This window comes from Drosophila yakuba, chromosome 2R, assembly GCF_016746365.2.
Source record: "Drosophila yakuba strain Tai18E2 chromosome 2R, Prin_Dyak_Tai18E2_2.1, whole genome shotgun sequence".
Classification (NCBI taxonomy): Eukaryota; Metazoa; Arthropoda; class Insecta; order Diptera; family Drosophilidae; genus Drosophila; species Drosophila yakuba.
The window spans coordinates 10439294-10463119 of record NC_052528.2 but is presented as its reverse complement, the minus strand read 5'-3'; the positions used below and the strand labels follow the sequence as shown (position 1 = coordinate 10463119).

General features: G+C 46.3%; 10 protein-coding genes across 25 annotated transcripts; 3 read left to right on the top strand and 7 right to left on the bottom strand.

Annotated features, from left to right (window-relative positions):
- The first annotated feature begins 448 nt into the window (after positions 1-448).
- Positions 449-4387, top strand: LOC6530001 (valine--tRNA ligase). Of its 2 annotated transcripts, XM_039372802.2 has the most exons (7): positions 449-585; positions 640-854; positions 1006-1173; positions 1232-2494; positions 2559-2576; positions 2652-3681; positions 3741-4387. In XM_039372802.2, exons 2-7 carry the CDS (start codon positions 669-671, stop codon positions 4241-4243), a joined length of 3168 nt encoding a protein of 1055 aa, XP_039228736.1. In that variant the 5' UTR covers positions 449-585; positions 640-668; the 3' UTR covers positions 4244-4387. The 2 variants fall into 2 exon arrangements, with proteins under 2 accessions (XP_039228736.1, XP_043062889.1); XM_043206954.1 differs by lacking the exons at positions 449-585; positions 2559-2576.
- On the bottom strand, positions 4368-6965 carry LOC6530000 (origin recognition complex subunit 3). Its single transcript, XM_002090910.4, has 4 exons — positions 6825-6965; positions 5965-6762; positions 4658-5895; positions 4368-4593 (listed from the first exon to the last, which is right to left on the bottom strand). The coding sequence occupies exons 1-4, from the start codon at positions 6849-6851 to the stop codon at positions 4497-4499; spliced, it is 2160 nt and encodes a 719-aa protein (XP_002090946.1). The 5' UTR covers positions 6852-6965; the 3' UTR covers positions 4368-4496.
- Positions 6966-6967: 2 nt separating this feature from the next.
- LOC6529999 lies at positions 6968-9056 on the bottom strand. 2 transcript variants are annotated; one of them, XM_002090909.3, is made up of 6 exons: positions 8847-9056; positions 8641-8785; positions 8459-8584; positions 8149-8298; positions 7846-8092; positions 6968-7056 (listed from the first exon to the last, which is right to left on the bottom strand). In XM_002090909.3, exons 1-6 carry the CDS (start codon positions 8972-8974, stop codon positions 7052-7054), a joined length of 801 nt encoding a protein of 266 aa, XP_002090945.2. In that variant the 5' UTR covers positions 8975-9056; the 3' UTR covers positions 6968-7051. The 2 variants fall into 2 exon arrangements, with proteins under 2 accessions (XP_002090945.2, XP_015052542.1); XM_015197056.3 differs by having other exon boundaries at positions 8839-8914.
- A 182-nt stretch (positions 9057-9238) lies between these two features.
- Positions 9239-12413, top strand: LOC6529998 (peptidyl-prolyl cis-trans isomerase 1). Of its 2 annotated transcripts, XM_039372803.2 has the most exons (6): positions 9241-9439; positions 9512-9793; positions 9855-10045; positions 10102-10743; positions 10803-10998; positions 11099-11239. In XM_039372803.2, the coding sequence occupies exons 1-6, from the start codon at positions 9428-9430 to the stop codon at positions 11126-11128; spliced, it is 1353 nt and encodes a 450-aa protein (XP_039228737.1). In that variant the 5' UTR covers positions 9241-9427; the 3' UTR covers positions 11129-11239. The 2 variants fall into 2 exon arrangements, with proteins under 2 accessions (XP_002090944.1, XP_039228737.1); XM_002090908.4 differs by having other exon boundaries at positions 9239-9439; positions 10803-12413.
- LOC6529997 lies at positions 12408-14318 on the bottom strand. 4 transcript variants are annotated; one of them, XM_039372810.1, is made up of 7 exons: positions 14141-14318; positions 13858-14075; positions 13654-13789; positions 13379-13553; positions 13064-13282; positions 12639-12741; positions 12408-12547 (listed from the first exon to the last, which is right to left on the bottom strand). In XM_039372810.1, exons 1-4 carry the CDS (start codon positions 14247-14249, stop codon positions 13495-13497), a joined length of 522 nt encoding a protein of 173 aa, XP_039228744.1. In that variant the 5' UTR covers positions 14250-14318; the 3' UTR covers positions 12408-12547; positions 12639-12741; positions 13064-13282; positions 13379-13494. The 4 variants fall into 4 exon arrangements, with proteins under 4 accessions (XP_039228744.1, XP_039228745.1, XP_015052540.1 ...); XM_039372811.1 differs by having other exon boundaries at positions 13264-13282; XM_015197054.2 differs by lacking the exon at positions 12639-12741.
- A 415-nt stretch (positions 14319-14733) lies between these two features.
- Positions 14734-15484, bottom strand: LOC6529996. The gene is made up of 4 exons (XM_002090906.4): positions 15376-15484; positions 15170-15324; positions 14977-15112; positions 14734-14875 (listed from the first exon to the last, which is right to left on the bottom strand). Exons 1-4 carry the CDS (start codon positions 15482-15484, stop codon positions 14802-14804), a joined length of 474 nt encoding a protein of 157 aa, XP_002090942.1. The 3' UTR covers positions 14734-14801.
- Positions 15386-16325, bottom strand: LOC6529995. Of its 2 annotated transcripts, none has more exons than XM_002090905.4 (4): positions 16122-16319; positions 15956-16062; positions 15755-15890; positions 15386-15620 (listed from the first exon to the last, which is right to left on the bottom strand). In XM_002090905.4, the coding sequence occupies exons 1-4, from the start codon at positions 16231-16233 to the stop codon at positions 15550-15552; spliced, it is 426 nt and encodes a 141-aa protein (XP_002090941.1). In that variant the 5' UTR covers positions 16234-16319; the 3' UTR covers positions 15386-15549. The 2 variants fall into 2 exon arrangements, with proteins under 2 accessions (XP_002090941.1, XP_039228746.1); XM_039372812.2 differs by having other exon boundaries at positions 15531-15620; positions 15715-15890; positions 16122-16325.
- Positions 16326-16482: 157 nt separating this feature from the next.
- LOC6529994 (aquaporin-11) lies at positions 16483-18878 on the bottom strand. The gene is made up of 4 exons (XM_002090904.4): positions 18765-18878; positions 17966-18146; positions 17244-17657; positions 16483-17153 (listed from the first exon to the last, which is right to left on the bottom strand). Exons 2-4 carry the CDS (start codon positions 18141-18143, stop codon positions 16939-16941), a joined length of 807 nt encoding a protein of 268 aa, XP_002090940.1. The 5' UTR covers positions 18144-18146; positions 18765-18878; the 3' UTR covers positions 16483-16938.
- A 195-nt stretch (positions 18879-19073) lies between these two features.
- On the top strand, positions 19074-20167 carry LOC6529993 (transmembrane protein 186). The gene is made up of 3 exons (XM_043206956.1): positions 19074-19266; positions 19330-20063; positions 20133-20167. Coding segments are annotated over exons 1-2 (615 nt in total). The 5' UTR covers positions 19074-19265; the 3' UTR covers positions 19944-20063; positions 20133-20167.
- Positions 20072-23723, bottom strand: LOC6529992 (organic cation transporter protein). 9 transcript variants are annotated; one of them, XM_015197052.3, is made up of 9 exons: positions 23453-23683; positions 21906-22521; positions 21134-21851; positions 20977-21070; positions 20732-20788; positions 20552-20652; positions 20411-20491; positions 20242-20352; positions 20072-20185 (listed from the first exon to the last, which is right to left on the bottom strand). In XM_015197052.3, exons 2-9 carry the CDS (start codon positions 22460-22462, stop codon positions 20156-20158), a joined length of 1749 nt encoding a protein of 582 aa, XP_015052538.1. In that variant the 5' UTR covers positions 22463-22521; positions 23453-23683; the 3' UTR covers positions 20072-20155. The 9 variants fall into 9 exon arrangements, with proteins under 9 accessions (XP_015052538.1, XP_039228739.1, XP_039228740.1 ...); XM_039372805.2 differs by having other exon boundaries at positions 21134-22521; positions 23453-23694; XM_039372806.2 differs by having other exon boundaries at positions 20072-20352; positions 23453-23691.
- Between the last annotated feature and the right edge of the window lie 103 nt (positions 23724-23826).

Genomic DNA, 23826 nt, shown 5'->3' with positions numbered 1-23826 from the left:
GATAATACAATCTAATTCTTGCTCAGGCCTATCGATATACGACAGTGCTGGCAAACTGAATTTAGCGAAAGTTTGTTGCAAAATAGGCCATTTTATAAATAAATGTTATAAATAAATTTTGTAAATTAATTTAATATTAAAACATTTTTGAGAATATTAAACTAATTTAGATTTGATTGGGGATTCTTACGCAATTATTTTTTTTTTTACGAATTCAAATAATTCCCAAACTAAAACGATGCAAAACTATTAAACTATTTATAAAATAACATTTCCATAATCGTAGGCATTAACATTAAATTCTGAGTATTTGGCGTCTTTTTTTATATTTTGAAGTATGATGTATTATAATTGATTTGAATATAAATAAATATTGTAACAAAATATTATAGAAAACTAATTTTACATAAGAACATTAACTAGCTCTCAAAACAAATAGTAATTAAAATTCCACTTTAAATATATATTTATAATACTTGTATAGTTTATTGTCAATTTAAATTCAAAATAAATTCCGGTTGGCAACCCTGGCCACAAACTGCACACGTTTTCATCTGTTTTTCTGCGACTCCAGTCCAACTGCATGTGAGTAATGTACTCCGTCCATTTCATCACTTGACCAACGGTTGCACTATCCAGATTTACTCCTGAGATCACCTGACATCAAAATGCCCGAGGCTGAACAGCAGAACGATGCCAACGCACCAGCCGTAGCCGGGGGTGATCCTCCCAAGACGGCCAAGCAACTGGAGAAGGAGCGTCTGAAGGCGGAGAAGCTGGCCAAGCTGCAGGCGAAGCTGGATAAGAAGGCCGCAGCTGCTCCAGCAGCGGGCGACAAAAAGGAGAAGCCCGAGGTTAGTGATGCATTCATTCTGAAAGTGCCTCCTATTTTGAGATCCCAAATCGAGGTTATGTGGCCAAGTGAGAGGCAGTAATTGCTGCCTATTGTTATTGGTGAAAGCTAGTGCCACTTATATGTAATGCTCGAATTACCTTCCCTTGCAGAAGCGCACCAAGGAGGTGAAAGAGGCTGCCGTGTACACGGCCCAAACAGCGCCCGGGGAGAAGAAGGATCTGAGTGGAGCCTTGCCCGATGCCTACAGTCCACGGTTCGTGGAGGCACAGTGGTACAGCTGGTGGGAGAAGGAGGGGTTCTTCACGCCTGAGTACGGAGTGAGTTGATCCATGTTTTGTGTAAAACAGTAGTTTCTAATTCTGCTTGCTCTTAAAGCGTGCATCGATTGACGACCCTAATCCCAATGGAAAGTTTGTGATGATCATTCCACCACCAAACGTGACGGGTTCCCTGCATTTGGGCCACGCCCTGACCAACGCCATCGAGGACGCTATCACGCGCTACCACCGCATGAAGGGACGAACCACTTTGTGGGTGCCTGGTTGTGACCACGCCGGCATCGCCACACAGGTGGTGGTGGAGAAGCTTTTGTGGCGCGACGAGAAGCTATCGCGGCACGATCTTGGGCGCGAAAAGTTTATTGAGCGCATCTGGGACTGGCGCCGCGAGAAGGGCGGTCGCATCTATGAGCAGCTGAAGTCCTTGGGCTCCTCCTATGACTGGACCCGTGTGGCCTTCACCATGGACCCCAAGCTCTGCCGCGCCGTTACCGAGGCTTTCGTCCGATTGCACGAGGAGGGCAGCATCTACCGTAGCTCCCGACTGGTCAATTGGTCGTGCACACTGCGATCGGCCATATCAGACATTGAGGTGGACAAGGTGGAGATTCCCGGTCGCACATTCCTCTCGATTCCCGGATACGAGGAGAAGGTGGAGTTCGGCGTTCTGATAAAGTTCGCCTACAAGGTGGAGGACACTGACGAGGAGATCATTGTAGCCACCACCCGTATCGAGACTATGCTGGGCGATACAGCTGTGGCTGTGCATCCCCAAGACGATCGGTACAAGCACCTGCATGGCAAGTTCGTTGCCCATCCGTTCTCCACGCGCCGCCTGCCAATCGTCTGTGACGAGTTTGTGGATATGGCTTTCGGTACGGGTGCCGTAAAGATCACCCCGGCCCACGATCCCAACGATTACGAGGTGGGCAAGCGCTGCAATTTGCCCTTCATTACAATCTTCAACGACGACGGCTACATAATCGGCGATTACGGAGAGTTCACTGGAATGAAGCGATTCGAGTGCCGCAAGAAAATCCTGGAGAAGCTTAAGGCGCTGAATCTCTACCGCGAGACACTGAACAACCCGATGGTGGTGCCCATCTGCAGTCGCTCCAAGGACGTTGTGGAGCCACTGATTAAGCCGCAGTGGTATGTCAGCTGCTCGGACATGGCCGCCTCTGCCACTGAGGCAGTGCGCTCCGGCGAACTGAAGATCATACCGGAACACCACACTAAGACGTGGTACCACTGGATGGACGGTATCCGTGATTGGTGCGTGTCGAGGCAACTTTGGTGGGGTCACCGGATTCCGGCATACCATGTCAGCTTCACCGACCCTTCCCTCCAAGCCGGATCGGTGAGTAAATCTGTTGTGGGTAATAACATTTTATGTGGGTAATATATTACGTTGGATTTCTTAGTCTGTCCATGGAACAGTGGTACGTAAAAAGCCAACAAGAATATCTTAAATTAAATTAGACGTATTACAATTGTCTTATTTGTTTCCTTGTTAGAACGACGACGAGCAGTACTGGATTGTCGCACGCAGCGAGGCGGAGGCCCTGACCAAGGCAGCCGAACGATTCGGAGTGGACGCCAGCAAGATCGTTCTGAAACAAGACGAAGATGTCTTGGACACGTGGTTCAGTTCGGGAATCTTTCCCTTCTCCGTTTTTGGCTGGCCAGACCAAACTAAGGATCTGAAGACGTTCTATCCCACATCGCTCTTGGAGACGGGTCACGACATTCTCTTCTTCTGGGTGGCTCGCATGGTATTCTTCGGACAGAAGCTGCTGGGCAAACTGCCGTTTAAGGAGGTCTACCTTCACCCCATGGTGAGGGATGCGCATGGACGCAAGATGTCCAAGTCATTGGGAAATGTTATCGATCCTATGGATGTTATTCGTGGCATTACGCTCGAGGGGCTCCATGCTCAACTTGTGGGCTCCAACCTGGATCCTCGGGAGATCGAAAAGGCTAAGGCTGGACAGAAACAGGATTACCCGCAGGGAATTCCCGAGTGCGGTTCGGATGCCCTTCGATTCGCGCTGTGCGCCTACATCACGCAGGCGCGCGACATCAACCTGGACATTAACCGCGTTCTGGGATATCGTTTCTTCTGCAACAAACTGTGGAACGCCACCAAGTTCGCGCTGCTGTACTTCACCGGCTCTGAGAAGTTTGACACGGAGCTGAGTGCCTCTGAAGCGATCAACCAGATGGACGCCTGGATCCTGTCACGCTTGGCAGCGGCCATTGAAGCTTGCAACACCGGCTTTGAGTCCTACGACTTTGCTGCAGCGACCAGCGCCTGCTACGCATTCTGGCTCTACGATCTCTGCGACGTGTATTTAGAGTGCCTCAAGCCGATCTTCCAGAGCGGCAGCGAGGAGCAGCAGGCCGCCGCCAGGCGCACACTCTACGTATGTCTAGATTATGGTCTGCGCCTGCTCTCTCCGTTCATGCCTTTCATCACGGAGGAACTTTACCAGCGACTGCCAAGGGCAAATCCCGCTCCTAGCATTTGCGTGGCTAGCTATCCCAGTAAGTCGCCGTTTTATTTATTAATGCAATTCAATTTATTGTAATATTTTTATACCTAGGCAATACATCTTGGCGCAGCACGAAAATAGAGTCAGACGTGGAATTTGTGCAGAAGGCGGCGCGGATTATCCGCTCTGCCCGTTCCGACTATAATCTGCCCAACAAGGTTAAAACCGAGGTGTATATAGTGTGCACGGATTCGGTGCCCAGTGAAATACTCAAACGCTACGCCAGCGATCTGGCCACAATCTCCTACTGCTCCAAGGTGGTCTTCGACAGTCCCGCTCCCCAGGGCTGTGCGATCCTGACCGTGACGGGCCAATGCGAGGTGCACCTGCTGCTCAAGGGACTCGTGGAGGCGGACAAGGAGATCGCCAAGCTGCAGAAGAAGAGCGACCAGTTAGTGCAGACGGTGGGCAAGCTGACACAGGCCATCCAGGCCGCCGACTACGCAACTAAGGTTCCCGCCGAGGTGCAGGAGGCCAACGAGACAAAACTTTCCGAATCGCGGGCAGAGATTGAACGCATCGCTGCCGCCATCGAGACTCTGAAACTGATGTGAACAGGGAACAGTAACCGCTAGTCGGGATCACTGGTAATTGATATTTAGCACGCTTGCCTTGCCAGCTGCTGGGCTTTACTTAAAAATACAAGAACGCGCTTCAATCGCAAACAAAGTTAATGCATTTCGAACAGAGTAGACAAATCGATTGATTTTTTATTTATTTATAACGTCCCACACATGAAATTTGCCCCAATATAAATAAATAGAAAAGTACTATTCGCTAAGGGATTTTGGTTCTTCAAATCCCGAGCTACCAGGTTAATCGGGTGGCATGATCCGTCTTGCGCTTCGACATCTTAATGTACCCCAGGAACTGCAACTCGGCTACGGCACGCGTGAATCGGGCTCTGGTTGAAGGAAACATGAATAAGGATTTATGGTATACGGAGAGGAATATAATTTTGTACTCACTGGATCTGGGGATCGATTTGCTCCTGGGCCACTTCCTCGTTGTCGCCGCCACTCACAACTGATCGAAAGGCCTGCAGCCAATCGAAAAGGTTGATCATGCGACCGCACTCCAGGTGCAGCTTGTAAACCACGGAGAGATCGGGCAGCGTGCCAACCAGTAGCGACTGATCTTGCAGCTCGCAGCACTTGCACTGCATGTAAAAATGTGGATTATTCAGGGCAGTGTGCAGTGCAGCCCGCGGGGCTCCAATTATGTTTCGCCGCACGGTTGCAATGTCGCTGAACACAAAAAGTTCGTGAATAGGTGGAGCATCCTGCAGCGGACGAAGATGTGCCTGGACAATCTGTGCCTGGATAAGCTGCAGAGTCTTCTGCAGAGCCCGTGCGAATTGAGTGGTGGGCGTATTCAGCTGCTGCCGCATCTTGTCCTCTTTGCTGCGCTGTAAAAGCTGATCTTTCAGTTCCTGACGCGAGGCAACCGGAGTCAGATGGTCCGTTGGCTTGCTTGTTTCGGTGGGCGATGTCGCTGTTACTATCGCCAAGGTGGCTTTGACCACTTCGTCCACTGAAAGCCGTATAGCTTCTAGCTTAGGTTTCAGCACAGCAGTGCAGGCCTCGCCCAATTCAAGCGGAGCAATTTCGTCAACTAGGAACTGCTCAGTCCTTTCCAGGGATCGGTTTACCTTAGCGACAAATTCGTCCTTGGACAGAAAGCTAAGCATTTGCTGGCACTCCTTGTACTCCGGTGTCGAAATGACCGCTCGGTTTAGGCAGTTGACATACAGTTCTCGACGCAGCTTTCCGAGAGGGCAGCGCGGCAGATCCCCAACAAGCTCTGTAAGAAACTCCAGGGAGCAGCGAAAGAGCAGGAAGTGGAGTAAGCAGTCGCGCAGGAGCTGCGGCAGTTTCTTCTTTAGGTAGTCATCGTCGGTGAGCACGGCTATGATGCGTTTGCAATCATTGATCTGCTCGACATACGGACGAAACGATGGAAGCCTTCTGATGGTCTCCATATCGTCGTGGGACAGCTGCTTTATGCGTCCCAAGGCTTTGCTGTAATCCGTGCAAAGAGCAAAGGCATTTCCACCAAAGAAGTGTTCCATCAGGCAGTACTTGAAGCCCTGAATAAAGCCGTGGATTGAGAAATCGTAGTATAAGAAGATGTGGGTCAGGAACTTGAATGTCTTTCCGGATAGGTGGAAAGAGTACTTGGGCGACAGCAAAACTTTATCGAGCACCTAAAAGTGGTTAGGAAATCTATTAACACACAAATAAGCACACACTGGTATGAAAGAATTGGCTATTACCTCATTGAGGCCCGTTGGAGCAGCTTGAGTCTGGAAAACCCTTAGACGAATCTTGCTGCTCACGTGGTAGGGAAGTGTGCCGTGCACTGCTGTCATCGCCGTGGCCACTCCCAGGACCAGGACGAATGGAAGTGAGCCGCAGTGGGCGCTGAGGATGAGGATGAGATCCTGCAGCACGCTTGCGTTGAAGCACTCAAAGTCGGGAAGGATGACGACCAGCTGGCGATGCTTCCGTTCCGAGTTAAAGTTGTTTGAGTACCAGGACTTAAGCTGCTTCATGGTGCACTGCGAGCGACGTAGTCGCTTGCGATCTCGTTCGGCGCCATCCTCGTCCACGTCATCCATCTGCTCTACTTCCGCATCATCTTCTACGAGCCCAAAAACCAATGACTCCACGGCAGCCTTTAGAGTGGCGCAATCCCTCGACTGCAGCACACATACCATTGCAGCACGTTGGGCATGGAGTCGCTGTGTAAGTGCCGTGAACTGGCTGAGATGATCCGGCTGATTGATGCCCGTTAACAAGGCGGCGGTGGGCAGCACCTCGTCAGGGGTGGCACGTTCTGCCTGGCCCACCACAAAGTCCACCAGTTGCTCCAGAGTGCGGGCATAGCTGCGGTGCTGCAGATCAGCTATGTGGTGGTTTACCTGGTTCCAGGCGTTGCGGTATTCCTCATAGAAGGGCTGCTGCACTACCTCATGACCCAGAAGGCTACTGGACTCCGTGGCAGGACGCTTCCGCTTGCCGGCCGCCTTTTTCCCGGCTCTCGTAGCGCCATTTTTGTAGACAAAACAACCCTGCAAGCAAAACAATAAGAAGTTAAACCTCAATGTCCAGTTTGGAAGCCAAAGCCACTTACCTTGGACACTGAAATGGTGGGATCCATCGCTGGCTTTACACTGACTGCGGCCCGATGTCGTGGTCTCTTTATGTCGCCGGGTTGCGTTTATTTATTTATTTGTTTAGGTCAGCTCTGTGCCAATTAAAGTTTCTTCACCGGTAGTAACGCGAAATGAAATCAGCTGGCTGCTGTGTTTGGCGCCAAATGGGCGGCAGTGTTGGCTAACGAATTTAGGGGCGGGTACCTTAACCTGAAGATTAACGGAAACAAAATATAACAAATTTAATTTATTGTTATTATACCCGTTACTCGTAGAGTAAAAGGGTATACTAGATTCGTTGAAAAGTATGTAACAGGCAGAAGGAAGCGTTTCCGACCATATAAAGTATATATATTCTTGATCAGGATCAATAGCCGAGTCGATTTGGCCATGTCCGTCTGTCCGTCCGTCTGTCCGTCTGTCCGTCTGTCTGTCCGTATGAACGTCGAGATCTCAGGAACTACAAAAGCTAGAAAGTTGAGACTAAGCACACAGACTCCAGAGACATAGACGCAGCGCAAGTTTGTCGATTCATGTTGCCACGCCCACTCTAACGCCCACAAACCGCCCAAAACTGCGACGCCCACACTTTTGAAAAATGTTTTAATATTTTTTCAATTTTGTATTGGTATGGTAAATTTCTATCGATTTGCAAAAAAACTTTTTGCCACGCCCACTCTAACGCCCACAAACCGCCAAAAACTGTCCTTCGCACTTACACTAGCTGAGTAACGGGTATCAGATAGTCGGGGAACTCGACTATAGCGTTCTCCCTTGTTTTTAATTATTATTATTGATATTTGTAAAGGTTTCTATTAAAAAAAATTAACTAAGTTATATACATAAGTATAGATTAAAAAAAAAATTGAATATAGTTAAAAATTTTAAAAATTCTATTAATGCTAGTGATATTTTTCTTAAAAAAATAATTTATCTCGCTTGTATATAAGAAGTCTAAGCCACCATAAAACAAAGCGAAATATCAATTCGTTATCATACCCTCCGTCGACGAGGTCCTCGTATACCACCATTTCGGGGGATTCGAAGTCGTAGAGTCTCTGAAGAGCACCAAGTTCTTTGAACGTTCGCGATCGCAGAGATCCGACCATTTTGGACCCATTTGGAACGAGAAGAGATAGAGGAGCAGGAAATCGAGGAAGAGTATGATTGCTGCCAGGAAGTAGTCCTTCGTGCGCATCTCTGCAAACCTTCCACCATTTATAATCTGCGCGTGGTACATCACAAACTGTAAGTGCGAAAATTAATGACAGAAATTAATTTAAAATCAGATAAAGTACTTACCATCAAGATGCTGATGACGATAAAGCCCCGGGCGATAAGGAACGAGTATGCGACATTAGCCACGATGTAAAGCATCACAAAGTATATGGCGCCGATAATGGAAACCACGGCGAGCACAAATAGCACCACCACATCCAGTGTGAGATCCAGCTTAATGGGATAACAATAATAGATTTGAACCAAATGCCATTAATTTGGATGAAATATTATCAAGAATAATAGCTTGACACGTAATAAGCTCAAAATATCAATAAATTGACTCAAATCTCTAAATAATACAATTATAAAAAGGATTTGGGACACATCTTACCGGAAGGAAGGAACCGCAGACGATAAAGAGTGCCAAGACTAGGGTCCATATGAGGAAGCTAAAGAGGAACTGATACTTATAATGGCGGACAACCAGCGGTGCGATTCCCAGTACAATGAATTCAAGCTGGGAAGAATAGGTTCATATTTGCACGCAGACTGCGAGTAATGTTATAGACTTACAATTAGGACTGCAAACAACCAATTTACCATTTTATTAAAGCGCAGTACCTCAAAGAATATGAAAAGAACGAGAAGTACCAGGCCTACTCCAAAAAACAAGCAGCTCAGCCAATAGTAAGAAGTAAAAAATACATTTAAAGAGTTTCTGAAAATAAAAAAAAGTGGAATGAGGATAAAATAGATTTGGAAAATACATACAAACGTACAAAAAGCGGAAAAGGGCCCATTGCAAAAGCGCCACGATCAAGAATATCGCTGTTAGTAGGTAAGTGATCAGGGCGAACTTCCTTCTTTCCCTCTTGTAGTAAGAACTTTTTTCTGGAGTGTCTGCCATTATGTAGTGTTTCTAGGTTTTTATGTATTTATTTATTTTTATTTGAAGGACATAGAAATTTGAGTATTAAGGGATGTCAACTAGATTGTTTTTAAAATCCCATTATTAATGGGAAAACTCGTAAGAGTTTGAACTCGAGAACTTGAAAGGAAGTAGTTTTTGAATAATTAGCTTTGCCGCCAAATTTTGGCAGCTAACAATCGATATCGAGCCTCATCATTGCCTATCGTTCGAGGCGGTCAGCTGTTGCTTCCGATTGGCAAGCGCATCTCCTGCTATCGATTGGCGGCAACACGGAATGTTCCAACAATATTCAATAAAATAATAATATTAGCTAATATTTCATTACTACAAATATCCACTTAGCTATCAAATTGCATGCAATATCCGAGGAAGTGGACAAGGAAATCAAGACCATTGGGGTTCTTTTGTGTATCGAAAGTTGTTTAATTTATGGCTGAGAAGGTAAACACTACAGTAACTATTACAAATGTAACTTTATTAATCATTATTAATTGTAAATATCCTCGTTTGAAGGGGAGCGAAGAAAACACGAAGGCGATCGTGAAGGGGAACACGAAATCCAGCGAGGAACTGGGGCTACCCGAAGCTTTGGAGGATTTGATGGAGCTGGATCTGGAAGATCAGGGCGTGGGTGGGATGAAGTCAAGAGATAAGGATAAATCTATGGATTTGGATATCTACGGCGATCTGTACGAGATGGAGCCTGCAGGTTCAACAAAGCCCAAGGAAATGGACAGATCTCTTGAACTGGACATCTACGATGATTTGGACGACTTCCAGAAGGTCGAAGATCGTGTAAGTTTTGCAGGTGAAAGTCTTTCAGCGGAGTTCGGTTAATTAAATTACCATCTTGCAGAAAACCAAAGAGCTACAAGAATGGGAAGCCAAATACGAAAAGGCGCTGGCCGAAATTGTTGCGCTAAAGGCCGAGAATAAGGCACTCGGAAAGAAGATAAAAACCATGGAGGTTAATCTGCAGAATCTACTGGACACCGCCAAGGCGGAGATTAAGAGAAAAGAGACACTGATTTCCGAGCTGCGAAACGAGTTAGTATGAATTTTCAACCCCCCTGCTTCCTAACTAACAACGTCTTCTTTAACAGAAAGGACGATGTATGCTTCCGGCGAAAACGAGCGCGACCATTTGAACAGCCAGTGGTAAGGGAACCCGAGAGTAAGCGTCCGAAAGAATTTCAAGCGAAGCCAATCGATGCCAAGACGGATATGGAAACGGATAGAAATCCGTTCAAAACAGCTGCCAAAGACGGCGCTAAAAAGTTCACCGCTAAAAAAGATGCTAGAAAGACACTGACCACAAAAGATGACACGAAAAAGTTCACTGCTAAAGAAGATGCTAGAAATATGATGACCACAAAAGATGACACTAAAAAAATCGCTTTAAAAGGTGTTGAAAGTGCGGCGATATTCAATGATGATAATAAGAAGCCAATCTTAAAAGAAGATGACCAGAAGTGGTCCTCAAAGGATGATGCTACTAAATCTATCCCAAGAGAATATGACAAGAAATCGGTCCAAAGAAGCAAGTCCCCCAGGCCGGAATATTCCAAGACCACCGATCGAAAATCTACTACACAGACTCGTCGTCCAGCAAATAGACACAGATCCAGAGATAGACACCATAGCCGCAGCCGGAGTCCAAAACATAGTTCCCGGCGAGATTACCACAGGAGTGAAGAAAGCAAGTCCAGGCACGCCAAACGCCGTAGCCATTCCGCATCGCCCAGGTCAGTAAAGCAAAAGGACATAAGTTACATTTGTTGTTAGCACCATCTGATTTTTGTAGCAAGATACATTTGTCACGAGAAAGCACCAAAGCCAACACCACACTTACTGGCAATGAAGCAAATGACCAACGCAGCAGAAGCCCGATCCTCGAGTCCACCAAACTGGTATATGAGTCCCAACCGTCTAGGAAAGGCGTTTCCAAGCGAAGAGATGCTGCTTCAGAAACGAATGCCAATTGCTCAAGCGAACCAAAGGTACAGACGAAAGATATTACTCAACCGAAAGATGGTTTAATTTCTGAAGCTTGTATTCTAAAACATGATATTATCCCGGGACTTAATTTAATTAACCCAGAATCTGAGGATGTTTTTAACAACGAAATAGAGTTGGATAAACGAGACGAAAATACCTTTAAAAAGTTCTCGAATCATACAAAAGACACACACGCACACGATCTATTAAAAAAGACGTCGAATCAAAATGTTGTAATAGTTGAAAAATGTAAAAAAATTTCAGCAAAAGATTGTCCAGCAGATGCGCAACAGCTAGACCAACTCAAGGATGCAAGAGAAGCCAACGAGCCACAGGCAAAGTTAGACAAAAAAGAGCCATTTGCAGTTGAAACTGTTGTGGAAACGGTTAAAAACGAAGAGGGAACCGATTATGTAGCATTATCAAAGAACATAACGCCCCTAACTGATGTGTGTTCTCAGCATGATGAGAATGAGAAGGCGGGCTCAAGAAAGGAGATCCGAGAACCGAACATAACGGATGAAGTAAGCTCAGAAGTCAAGTCCGACGTGGGAGTGAGGATTATCGAAGATATTCGGTTGCCCAAGATGGCGAACATCGACCACTTTGCTGTAAAGGTCGACAAGCAGGACGAGGCGCCAACAGCCGTTACAAATTCCGCGCCGAATCAGGAAAACCTAGCCACACAGGACAAAAACATTGGTTGTGCAGAGATAAAAGATCAAACTGCTTTTAGCTCCGCGGACGAAACTCCCATCAAGTCTACTGTATTATACGCCAAGCCCGATTCAACAAAACTGGATCACAGCGATGAACATGACGAGGTTATTCTGGAAGCTGAGATGGACATGCTGACGAACGAGCAGGATGCAGCGAGCACAGCAGATCCAACTTATCCGAATATGCGGATCGCAGAAGACGCCATTGAGATGGCACTGGAGCAATTGCACCAGCAGTCACCGGACGAAACTGTAGTGACCTCAACGTCGAATAGAGCTCCGCAGACGCCAAAACAAAGCCTTATCACGATTCTCACCCAGTCTCCAAGCCAGCGCTGTCCCATAAAAACCCAAACAAAGTCAAAGACTGTGTCATCGATGGCGACGCCAAAGAAACAGGCCACGGAGAAAACCCCGCTGAAAAAGAGAAAAGTCAACATGGACAGTGCGCCGCAGGTGCCAGCCGCCAGTTTGGATGACACCATCGACGAAACTTTGGGAGACAGCCTACATGACGATGGCTCAACTGTGACCAAACGCTGTTCCCTGGGCCACACCGATTACCAGTACGAACAGATAAAGGACGAGGTCATTTTAAGAGTGAAACGGCGGGCTCGCCGACGAAAACCAATACCTACGGAAATGCCCACTGCGGCTGCTGACAAACCAATTTGAAATAAATTTGTAATCGATTTCAATTGCTTACTTAGAATTTATTTATACATAATATCAAGCTTTATGCGATCAAATGAGGTACTTTAGTTCCAACCTGTTGAGCTTTCGATCATCTTGAACCACGAGTAGACAACGACCCACAAGTAAATGGCCACACCTATGGGGTTAAATGCAATTTAATAACAAGGTGTTAAAAAAAATCAATATTATTTCTCGCCAGTCAGCCAAAGGTAAGTTGTAAGCTTTACCGAATCCACCGACGATGAGGAGTAAGGTTAATATCACAGCGCTCATCGCCACGCAAACATCAATAAAAAAGCAAAGAGAGAATCCTATAGTCGGGTTACCTGTCTATCAGATATCAGTTACTTAGCGTATGGAGAAAAATATCTAAAAATGTTTCAAATGTGGGCGTGGCAGTTTTGGGCAGTTTGTGGGCGTTAGAGTGGGCGTGGCAGCATGGGTCAACAAACTTGCGCTGCGTCTGTCTCTGGAGTCTGAACCTCGATGTTTATAAGGACGGACAGACGGACATAGTCAGATCGACTTGGCTATTAATCCTAATCAAGAATATATATACTTTATATGGTAGGAAAAACTTGCTTCAGCCTGTTACAAACTATTACTCCACAAGAAACGGGTATGAAGTTATAAACAATGTTATAAAAGTTACTCTTAATTTCCAAAGCAACTGCCGCAGTCACATTCACATCTACATCAAGGTTTCCCTTCTCAGCTCACAGCAGCAGCCCTTTCCAATTAAGATTCACTTCATTCTAATTGAGATTTAAATAGCGTTCTTTTGGGGTCTTGTATCAGTTTTGGACTTCCTCTAAGCGTTCAAGCCTTTTGTACCATGAATAGACAACGTACCAACAGCAGACTGCAACAACTGTGGGTAGCCATAAGAAAAGTGTTAAGTTGGTCTTATTAGGTGTTACTCTCGAATGCATAAAGACTAAAGAAATATCAAAGCCATCTTACGTACTTTTCTAACATACATATCCGAAGTTTTTATGCACACAAATATGCAAAATAAGATATCCAGTATAATGCGAATAATGCGAGTACTTGATTCTGACACAAATCCGATTGCTAAGTTTATTACGAGGTGGACGGGCTGTACCAAGACACGACTGTTAGCCAAAAGTAGGTGGCTGGAACTGAAGAGGTGAAGCGAATGATGAGAGATTGATGTCATGATTTAAAACCCATTTTGATTGATTGATTGGCCCTTGACACTTGGCACTTGAGAGTACTCACACAGACTCAGGCCTATCAGCCAAAAAGTGGTTGTGCAGTCAAACGACTTGGTCACTATCCAAATCAGGATGAGGAGCAGCACAACGAAGCGCATCAGGGCAGTGGCCACGTAGGGGGCAGCCATGGTTTTCTCCTCCTAAGCGAGTAAACGGGGATGTTCTGCGGTTGGGATGGGGACTTGGACAAGAGGGTGTATGGACGTACCGAGAGTACGGACACAATGATGAGTATGGAGGCGCCAATGTGAAGAACGAGGACAATCAAGCAGAATATATACATTGAATAGCCGAACCTATTGAAGTAAAAGTCATCACCAACATAAAAATCGTACAGCTGCGAACGTTTTGCAAGGGATTGCCCATGAATAGTATACGGCGCCTTTGTAAGGATCCAAAAATCTTCATCCACCTTACGCCTTATCCCTGTGGAAGAAGACCAACACGGTTATCCCACCCACATTCCTCCTCCGTGCTAACCCAGTGCTTACATGGCAGGTAGCACCCGCAGAGTATACTTAGGATGATGTCCACGAACCCAACTATGAGTACGCCGTACTTCAGCTCGAAGAAGTAAAGAAATTTGTCGACGACGCCCATTTTACGAAATTCCAGTGTACTAAATTTTAGAGTAATGAAAGGAGGCACTCTGATCAGGAAACAAATAAATGAATACTAGTGATCGGAAAGGTTACCACTGAAGTATGGTTTTACCGATGTTTAGCAACATCGATTGATCAGCTTTATCATTGATGAACTCTATAATCCGGAAACTAGCCCAAAAGCTTATCCGTTCTGAAGACGTGTCAAAATAACATATATCTTTATAACATTATATACATTACATTATTAAAGCCCGACATCGCTTCTTTTAAGAAGTAAGAGGCCGAAACCTAGATATGGGCGGATATTGAAATGCAAGGGCTGACTATCGGGCTTATTCCTGCATCGACTTAGAATTGGACCCCGCCAAGAAAGGCGACGTGAAGTAAGAAGAACCTAGCCACACAGGTTATTCTGGGGAGACCATGAAAATACACACTGCTGCTGCTGACGAACCAATTTGAAATGCATTTTTAATCGATTTGAATTGTTCACATAGAATTTATTTCAGTATATTGTGTTAAGCCTGGTGCGATCAAGTGAGGTACTTCAGTTTCCGCCTGCTGGGCTTTGGATCATCTTGAACCACGAGTAGGCAACGACCCAAAAGTAAATGGCAACCCCTGCGGGTTTAAATTGCAAATTAATTACAAGGTGTTTGAAATGGGCAATAGTATTAATTCCGGCCAGCTAGCAAAGATATTTAGATATTTTTTAGCTTTACCGAATCCACAGCCAATGAGGAGCAAGGTCAAAGTCATAGCACCAATCGCGACGCATACATAAATGAAAAATATGAAGTCATAAATAATGCGTATCGCTCCAGTAATGAGATAGACAATGAGCAGATTTTTGTTTTGCTGGAGCAGAAGAGGGTCTCTTGAATCTATTGCTGCTGATTGGAAATGAATACTTACCACCCAAACAGAGGCAATAACCAAAACACAGGACATTAAATGGGCAAAGTGGAAGAAAAGTGCGATAATCCAAGTATAGTAGGCTAAAAAGTAGTAGCTGCTTTCAAGAACCTCCTCATTATGATCCATACACCAGTCTTCATAATAGGCCAAATCTGTGGAACACATTATGCCCAAACTGTTTCGGATCACACAACATCACCTACACTTAGTTTCCAAAACAACTGCCGCAGTCGCAATCATGTCTATAAGGGCGATGATCAGGGCTCCCCATCTCAGCTCACAGCAGCAGCACTTTCTAATGGCACACTTCATTCTAATTGCGATTTAGTTAGTGTTCTTTTGTGGTCTTGGCATCATTTTTGTATAGTCTCAGTGATCTATACATCCACTGAACCTCCAAGCTTCTTGTACCATGAGAAGATAACGGCCCACAGGATGTCTGCAATAACTATGGGTAGCGATAAGAAGAGTGTTAAGTTGAACTTATTAGGTGTTACTCTCGAATGCATAGACTAAAGAAAAATCAAAGCCAACTTACGTACTTTTTTAACATACATATCCGAAAAACATGAAAAAACGTACCTATGTTAATTATGATGACAACCAGTGACGTGACGTCATCAGTGTCTTCTATAAACACAAATATTAAAAATATGAAATCCATTATAATGCGAATAATTCCAGTTATTAGATAAGGTATGATGAGTTTTTTGTTTGCCTAGAAAATCGTTTAGATGCTCCTTAGGCTCGTTGTGCAGACACCACAAACTACTAACTACTTACCACAAAAACAGAAACAATGACCAAAATGGTGAAGATTATGTGTACAATGTGAACTAAGGCGACAGCATACCAGACGAAATTCAAACCTCCATCGGAATCTCTATACCCTGCAAGATTCGTGTATTTCTTTCTTTCCTTAGCCCTTGGAAACTTCAATGAAACTTACTGGTAGTGCAGCCCACACAGGAGCCTCCAAAGATCAAGTCAAACAAGGCGGCAATGAGAGCTCCCCACTTCAGCTCAAGGCAGAAGCACTTCTTTATGGTTGGTATAGCCATTGCAGCAGAAATTTAAGTAAATATTATATATGTACAGATATGGTACGTTTCAGTTGAAGCTTGAATTTGAACTGCTCGGTTTTCCAATGATTTTCACAAGCGTACTTGATTCCGACTCCAATCCGATAATCCGATTGATAAGTTTATTCCGAGATCGACGGGTTATAGCAAGATATGTGGGGCGCTAGTACCATAAAATGTATCTAACAGATAGTTGCTAGCAACACGGATCAAAACGAAGCGACAAGATCGGGTGCATCCGCAACTAATGTTTCGGCAACATGATGCTTGTATACATTTTATTGTTTTTCGCAAAACATTAACAAATTTGTTCTACTTACTAAATAGAAGCTGAAACCCAAAAGCAGGAAAAGACCTGTTTTGAACAAAGTGCATAGTGACAGAATAACATATAAATATATACATATATATTATCTATGTATATATTAAAGCCCAATTCCTTCTGTTCATGTGCGCCAGAATGTTAATTTAATGTAGCTCAGCATGGAGCGATGATGTTCTCTTTTGTAAGAGGAAAGAGGGTGGAGGGAATCTCAAACTGTGTAGTCGGTGCCCCAAACAATAACATTCCATATTGTTGCCCTGAAGAACTGAGAGGCAGAAACCTTAGCCTAGTGGTATTCGACATGCCATGTCTACCTAGATATCGGCGGATACGCGAAATAAAAGGGCTGACTTTCGGGCTTATTCCTGCTTCGACTTGGACTTGGACGCCGCCTCCTCGCCGAGCAGGAGGCGTCGCACCGCGGGCACCTTGAAGACCGGAATGGAGAGCACGGCGCCAGCACAAGCGCCAATCCAGTAGACGATGATGTGCTCCAGGTGGGTGTGGCCGCGACAGCCCCACTTAAGAGCGGTGGCCAGGACGGGATTGAAGTAGCCGCCGGAGAAGTTGAAGGCTGCAAGTAGGACATAGTTAAAGGCGTAAACTACTTAGGAGACCAGCAGTGGGCAGGCGGATCGGATCGAACAAGCGCTACGCCACTCACCTGCCACGACCAGGCTGGTGCCGATGAAGGAGTCGATGTAGCTCCCGAACCGTGGCTCCTTCTCACTGATCGTCTTCGAGGCCAGGCGGCACAGCAGCGTGGCCACGCCCTCGATGACCGCCCCCAAGTAGGGGCTGACCTGCAGATCGGCGTTGCAGGCCTCGAACGCCCGTCCACGATGGGTCTCGGCCAGCTCCAGCCACCAGAAGACCTGCACCACGCGGTACACACAGCAGCCGCCCATCAGCTCGGCCCAGCTGCGCAGAGCCATCTCCTTGAAGCTGGTGCGACCCTCCACCACGTCCTCCATGTGGGTGTAGGGGCAGGCGGAGGCGTCGCCCCACACGCGGCCCCACCAGATGGTCAGCAGGAACAGGCAGACGGCGTACATGGACACTCCGAAGTTGTCGGCCACTGGGGGGAGCATTGAAAGCGAAATGACATAATCACACTTTTTAGTTGGTGAGTTATTACTCATACGTACTGTTGCCTTTGACAACAAATTTTCATTATATTATTTTGACTATATTCATGTACAATTTATCCAAATTGTATTCCCGCACATACTTGACTATTCTTATCATCAACTGAAGAGTTGGAGGAAGGATTTATTATAAAATATTCAAGCTTGCTTACGTAGCGTATGAGTAATTTTCACAGAGCCACATCCTTTAGAAACGACGATTGAAAGCAAATAATCGGTTTCCAAACCTTCTACTCACCAATAATCAGCTCGAAGCAGCAGGCGCACAGCTCGGCGGCGGCGATGGCCTCGTTGATCAGGATGGGAACCAAGCCCTCACGGGTCACCAGTCGCCGGCAGATCACCCGAGCGATTTGGGCCAGAGCACAGCAGCCCACCATGAAGAGGGCGCTGATCCCGAGCGCTGTCGTCGACATGTCCTGCGTTTTGGAAGGACACTTCTAAAATACTTTGGTTTTAGCTGCTTTATTATAAGTGCATGTAGCACCGATCAGTTAACCAGTTAGATCTCAAGTTTTAATTAACAAGTACTGCTTAGGCTTACATGAAAGTCTTTCTTTAGGTATATTTGTTCATTTCGGTTTTCGAAGTTGAACAGGTCTCAGAATATTTGTGCAAATCATCAACAAATTTTAAGCTATATTTGAGAAATTATAAATTTCCCAAAAGTTACTGTAATACCTAAACTAAATAAAAATATATTTCCACCGCGACCAAATCTTTTAAATGGCTAATGCTTGTGACCCTTTAATCGAGGCCTTCTTATCTCCTGAACCTTGAACAATTTGCATGTTGAAAAATATTGCACACCAGTGCGTTTGTGTGCAAAAGAACTATTTCCGAATGCAGTGCACAAGCGAGATATCTAAAAATAAATGTTTTGACTGAGTCTTGACCGCGAAAAGAAAGCCAAATAAACACAAGTAGTTGGAAAATGTTGGATGCTGCTGCAACGATTGTCTACGAAATTTGGATACTCAGAACTGGCAGTCGACTACCCGACTGTTCCATGTTTTTGGACATGTGTATGCACATACTTCGCAATTGTAAAAGATTAACTTCGTTAAATTAGATTAACGAACTGGCGGAGGATCGCGTTGGGAGGCTGTGAGAACTGTGCGACGACTGAGGCCTAGTAGAAGTGCCTTATTTATTGATCATTCTCTGTGCGCCGGGAAATCATCTGGCTCTGCTATATTTATCCACTGGGTCCTGACGTAATATCTCACTTGTGTGCCATGCTCTCCATGCTCGCCCATTTTCAAAAAGTAACCGCAGTTTGCTGAGCTACGCTGGGCAGCACTGGCACGGCGGCACCTGGCTTATCGATAGACAGCTGCCAGCTGATTGGCTTTAGGTACCGTTCACACGTGCGTTTGTTTATTATGCAAGGCATGTTAGTAAATAATGATATTAAAACGGTTAACTATAACATAAAGTGCGAGTCTAAATATACACGTTAGGTCGAGAAAAGCAGTTTTACGAAAACCAAACATTTTGATCAAATTACTCAGCCCAAACACACACAAATCAATGAAAGTGAGTTGAGTTCGCACACAACCATAATGTTTGTAACTTTAAATCGCAAATTGATTATTTTAGTGCTAGAGCTGCTGAGCCGGGTCAGTCCTGCTAGATTGCCATGGAGGAGCTGCATGTCCCTAGCCATTCAGCCGACGCAGAGACGCCGCTTGGCAACAGAGGCGGCCGGAAACGGTGCGGACCACGAAAACGCCGGATTCACCGAATGGCGAACCGTCTATAGTCTGCCGAGCATAAGGATCGTGGCCGCATTTAGTAAGCTGAAAGTCTACCAGGCTGCCGTCACGGCTGCCGGAACGCCCATTGTCTTCGCCCTGGGCAGCGCCGGACAGCTAAGCACGGACGCACTGGCCATCTACGCAGCCGTGGGCGTCACTGGCCTGATCACCCTCACACTCGCCAGCTACGCGGCCTCTAATCTCGTGGGCTTCGTCTACGTGAACGAGCAGCAGGATCTGCTCAAGCTGGCCTACGTGGACTTCTGGGGACGGCGACAGGAGGCACTCGTGGACACCGATGATGTGCTGCCCAGCTGGGAGCAGGGAAGTCCGTCCCGACTGCGATTTGTTTCGCCCATTTGCCTGCGTAGCGATCCCAAACGGCGGTATAAGCTTCTCAATCGCTTTGGCCATGTCAGTGATCCCCAGTTGTTCGAGGGCCTCTTTGGAGATTGAATCGATCGATAGTTAGTTTTAGGCAATTGTTATACCGGAGACACCCATTTGTTAGTAACTAAATTAAAAAACCATGTCCAAAAGCCACATGCGTGTTGTTGTCGAAGCTCAACCTTTAAGGTCAGTAATCCTTTTGTAAGCCACACTTTATTACGAGTATTTTTTAGCCTCAGCAACATGCGTTTTTAGAAAAATATAGGCTGCTGTATGAATCATTTCCCCAATGCAATCGCCTCTTCTACCTGTGGAGATGGGAAAGTTGAACACTGTGGTTCCAACACTTCGGGAGATTACTTGCCGTATCGGGTAGTTTTCGGTTGAAGGTTTCCGGCAGCAACAGCGAGAGAAGTCCAGCCACAAGCGATAAGCTCCCGAAAAGAAGCAGAGGTAGTGGGTCATAGTACGAAGCCTGCCGAGATTTCAATGAGTTGTCAAATGCTTTCCCTTTAATTCAGAACTTAACTTACCAATAGAGGCACAAATGGAGCCAGCATCGCACCGAAGCGGGCAAATGTGGACATGACACCAACGCCGCCGCTCCTAATGACCTATGATAAAGGAAATCAAAACTAATCTGCTGAGTTGGGCCAACTAAATGAGCTATGTACCGTGGGCATCATTTCCGCAGTGAATGTGTAGATAACAGCGAAGGAGGAGGTGATGCCCAGTTTGCCGACAAGGAAGAGCGTCACAACCAGCCAGTTGGCACCTAGAAAACAAGGTGCATATTATGGCCAGATAAACTGGAGGTATGTTAAAGCGCTAAGCTCGGAATCTAGGCAACTCACAACTCCACGAGTGCCTACTCTCGCCTCCAGTTGGGCAGGGAATCCAATCTCCTTGCGCTTAGCGTGTATGCATGGGGTTTTAGATCGTTATTATTAAACTACCCTTGATGAAATGAAGGCCAGTCTAGTTGTGCTAAGCCAACTTCTAGCTGGCTAGTGCTTTGTATGAGTAATATTTAATGATTAAAGAGTTCAACGTTCAGGGTATCTGCCGATCGTGATCTGATTCATTATCTGATTCTTACCTAGTGTGACGAATCCGCTGGCAACACACGTGATGGAGCAGAGCAGCAAGGAGCCTGAAAGTGCCATGCGTCGGCCAAATCTCCGTAGGAATAGCTACTGGCGGAGGATTAGGGGTGGGATTAGTAGCGGTTCCGGACGAAGGCGGTGTCAACCTACCCAGGCGAGGCTGTAGCCAGGAATCTCGACGAGGCAAACCAGGGCGAAGTTCAGGTACTTGTTGCCACTGAGACTGGTGGCGTTGAGCGAAAGTCCATAGTAGACGATGGCATTGACGGCCCAAATGAGCAGCAGAATGGCGTATCTGCCCATCAAAATGGGAGAGCCCGCCACCTCCTTGATGGCCAACCAGATCTTGTCATCCTTCCGCACGTCCAGGCCACCCTCGACATCAGTCTCAGGGCTGGCTTCCGCTTCCAGCTCCTGCTGTTTGAAGCTGGCCATCAGCTCGACGGAGATGTCTCGCCGGTTAACCTTGGCCGCCCGCCGGATGATCACACCCGCTTGCTCCCGCCTATTACGGGCCAGCAGCCAACGAACGGACTCCGGTACCAGCCAGAAGTAGGCCACGCAAATAAGCGGTGGTAGCGAGAGCGCCAGCTGCAATTGCCGCCAGTCGGGCAGGAAAACGGACAGGCCAAGGACCGCCTCGCCCACGGCATAGAAGTAGTTGAGCACGATGGAGGACATCTCACGCTTGCGCGGTCCGACCATTTCCACTCCGATGATGAAGGCGAGCGGGTAAACACCGGATGTGCCCACCGCATTCAACAAGGCGAAGACCAGGAAACTTATGTAGTCCCAGGACAGCGCCTGCGCCACTCCCGTCAGCGCCATGAACACGATGCAGAACAGGAAGATGTGCTTGCGTCCATATCTAAAATAGGTGTATGTAGACCATAAACATAAATGGTAAGCAGTCGGTGCATACCGATCGGCAAGGTATCCGGAGAGAGCTGTTCCCACAACCAGGCCGGCAAAGTGCACAGTGCCCACGAAGGCCAGCTTCCAGAGATTCTCCTGGCAGTGCATTCCCCACTGCTGCACAATGGTCCGCTCCGAACTGCCGTACACGAACTGATGGCACCTCTCCGTTTCCGCCGTGAAATTCGCAGCCGAGCACTGATCCAAAGGCCACGACCTCCAAGGCTCTGAGGTGGATGCAAAGTGGCTTCCGTTCGCCACGAACCTTTCACAGGTGGACGGCGTAAATTGGCCCCGCTTGCTCCAGCTGCCGGGCACGGCGATCGACACCCAATCCGCTCCATAGTCCGCATCCTCCACCTTATCGCACTCGGGCACGTAGCATCGGTAGGTCGGCGAACCTGCCGTGAACACATACGACAGGCTGTTGGCGGCTGCAAAAAGTACGGGCAGGCATATGAGCAGATAGTTCCGCCGCTGAAAGCGTCCGAATTCTCCGATCTCGGCTAGAATGTCGTCAAAGTCCAGGACGGCAGACGTCGGAGCTGCCGCTGGTGCTGACATTCTGAAGTGAGGGGTGAGTGGGTTTAGGCCCAAGGATTCCGGATTTTACGGCGCTTGACCTGCGATTACCATAGCTAATTAATAGGCATTTTAATGTTGACCACGCGTTTCCGAGGGTGTACATATAGAAGGTGTGCACCAGATCAGAAATAGAAAAGCGTGTACAATAAACTTTTGAAAAAGTCCAGCGGCCGGTATCTATGCTATCTTAAAAAAATTTAAAACAATTTTTGCTAAAAATTAAAGCCCCTGTGTCGATAAATACTCCATCAAAAATTTAATAAATTAACTTATATGTAAAGCAAAATGGCCGGAACGTAATTAAAAACCTCAAGAACTTTTAAAACGTTTTCTAAAATTCTAGAAATTTAAAAAGGCTTTCTTTATATTATTAACCAAATGAGATAGAAAATCAAGCTAATGAGTCTATGTAGAAGACATAAAAGTCGTTGTCATCCTTCATTATGTTAAACATTAAGATCGATGGATTGACAGTTTGATCTTGTTGACTTAAACAAAACACCACTCAATGTAAAAAGTGACCAATTAGTTACCGCAATTTATATGCAGGCACGCAATCCAATCATTGTCAATTGAGATAAAATGCTGCATCCCAGAAAGCGAAGTGTTGTAATGGGAATGGGAATAAGTCTTCCAAGTGTTCCAGTTAACAACTGGAGAAGATGCATGATTGAAGCGTGCCAGCCTAGAATCATGCATAATGGATGAACCGTGTGGGAAGTGGCCAGGGGTAAAGCGCTCGATATGAGCATTCCATGTCACGTACTTTCGCAAAGGTCAGGGCTCGGATTGGGCTGGGCTATTATTGCATCGGATTGGTGGGAACCTATGCAGGCTGTTGAACTACGTCGCCCAAAGGTCCAGATAAGACTGCCCCCATTATCTAATCACTGAGAGGTTTAATGATGCACCTGGTGACGCTGGCTGGCGGCACTCGCTCACCAGACGGAATAATTACCGGAGACTCACCGGCTAGACACTCGGCAGGTGGTCGCAAGGTGATTCAAAGGGTCACCATTCACAAAATATTACGCGCCTTTTCCAACGATATCCGGTTCCGGCAACTGGCTTCTAATCCCGTATCCGGTCCGTATCGCTCGCAGTCTGGCGAAATACTGAATAGTCGAATTGTCTTGAGAAATCAAGTGCAAACGCACACAGAGAGGCAAACACAATTGCTACAAGTGCTACATATATCTTCGTGCTCAATCTGAAATCAAAGTAGCCGGCATATTAAAATCGATACCGAGAGAAAACTGTGCAGAGAGTTTGTGGGATACTTTCCCTTACCGCGAAAGCGGCTAAGAGAATCGCACGATGATCACACATAATATTTGAAATAT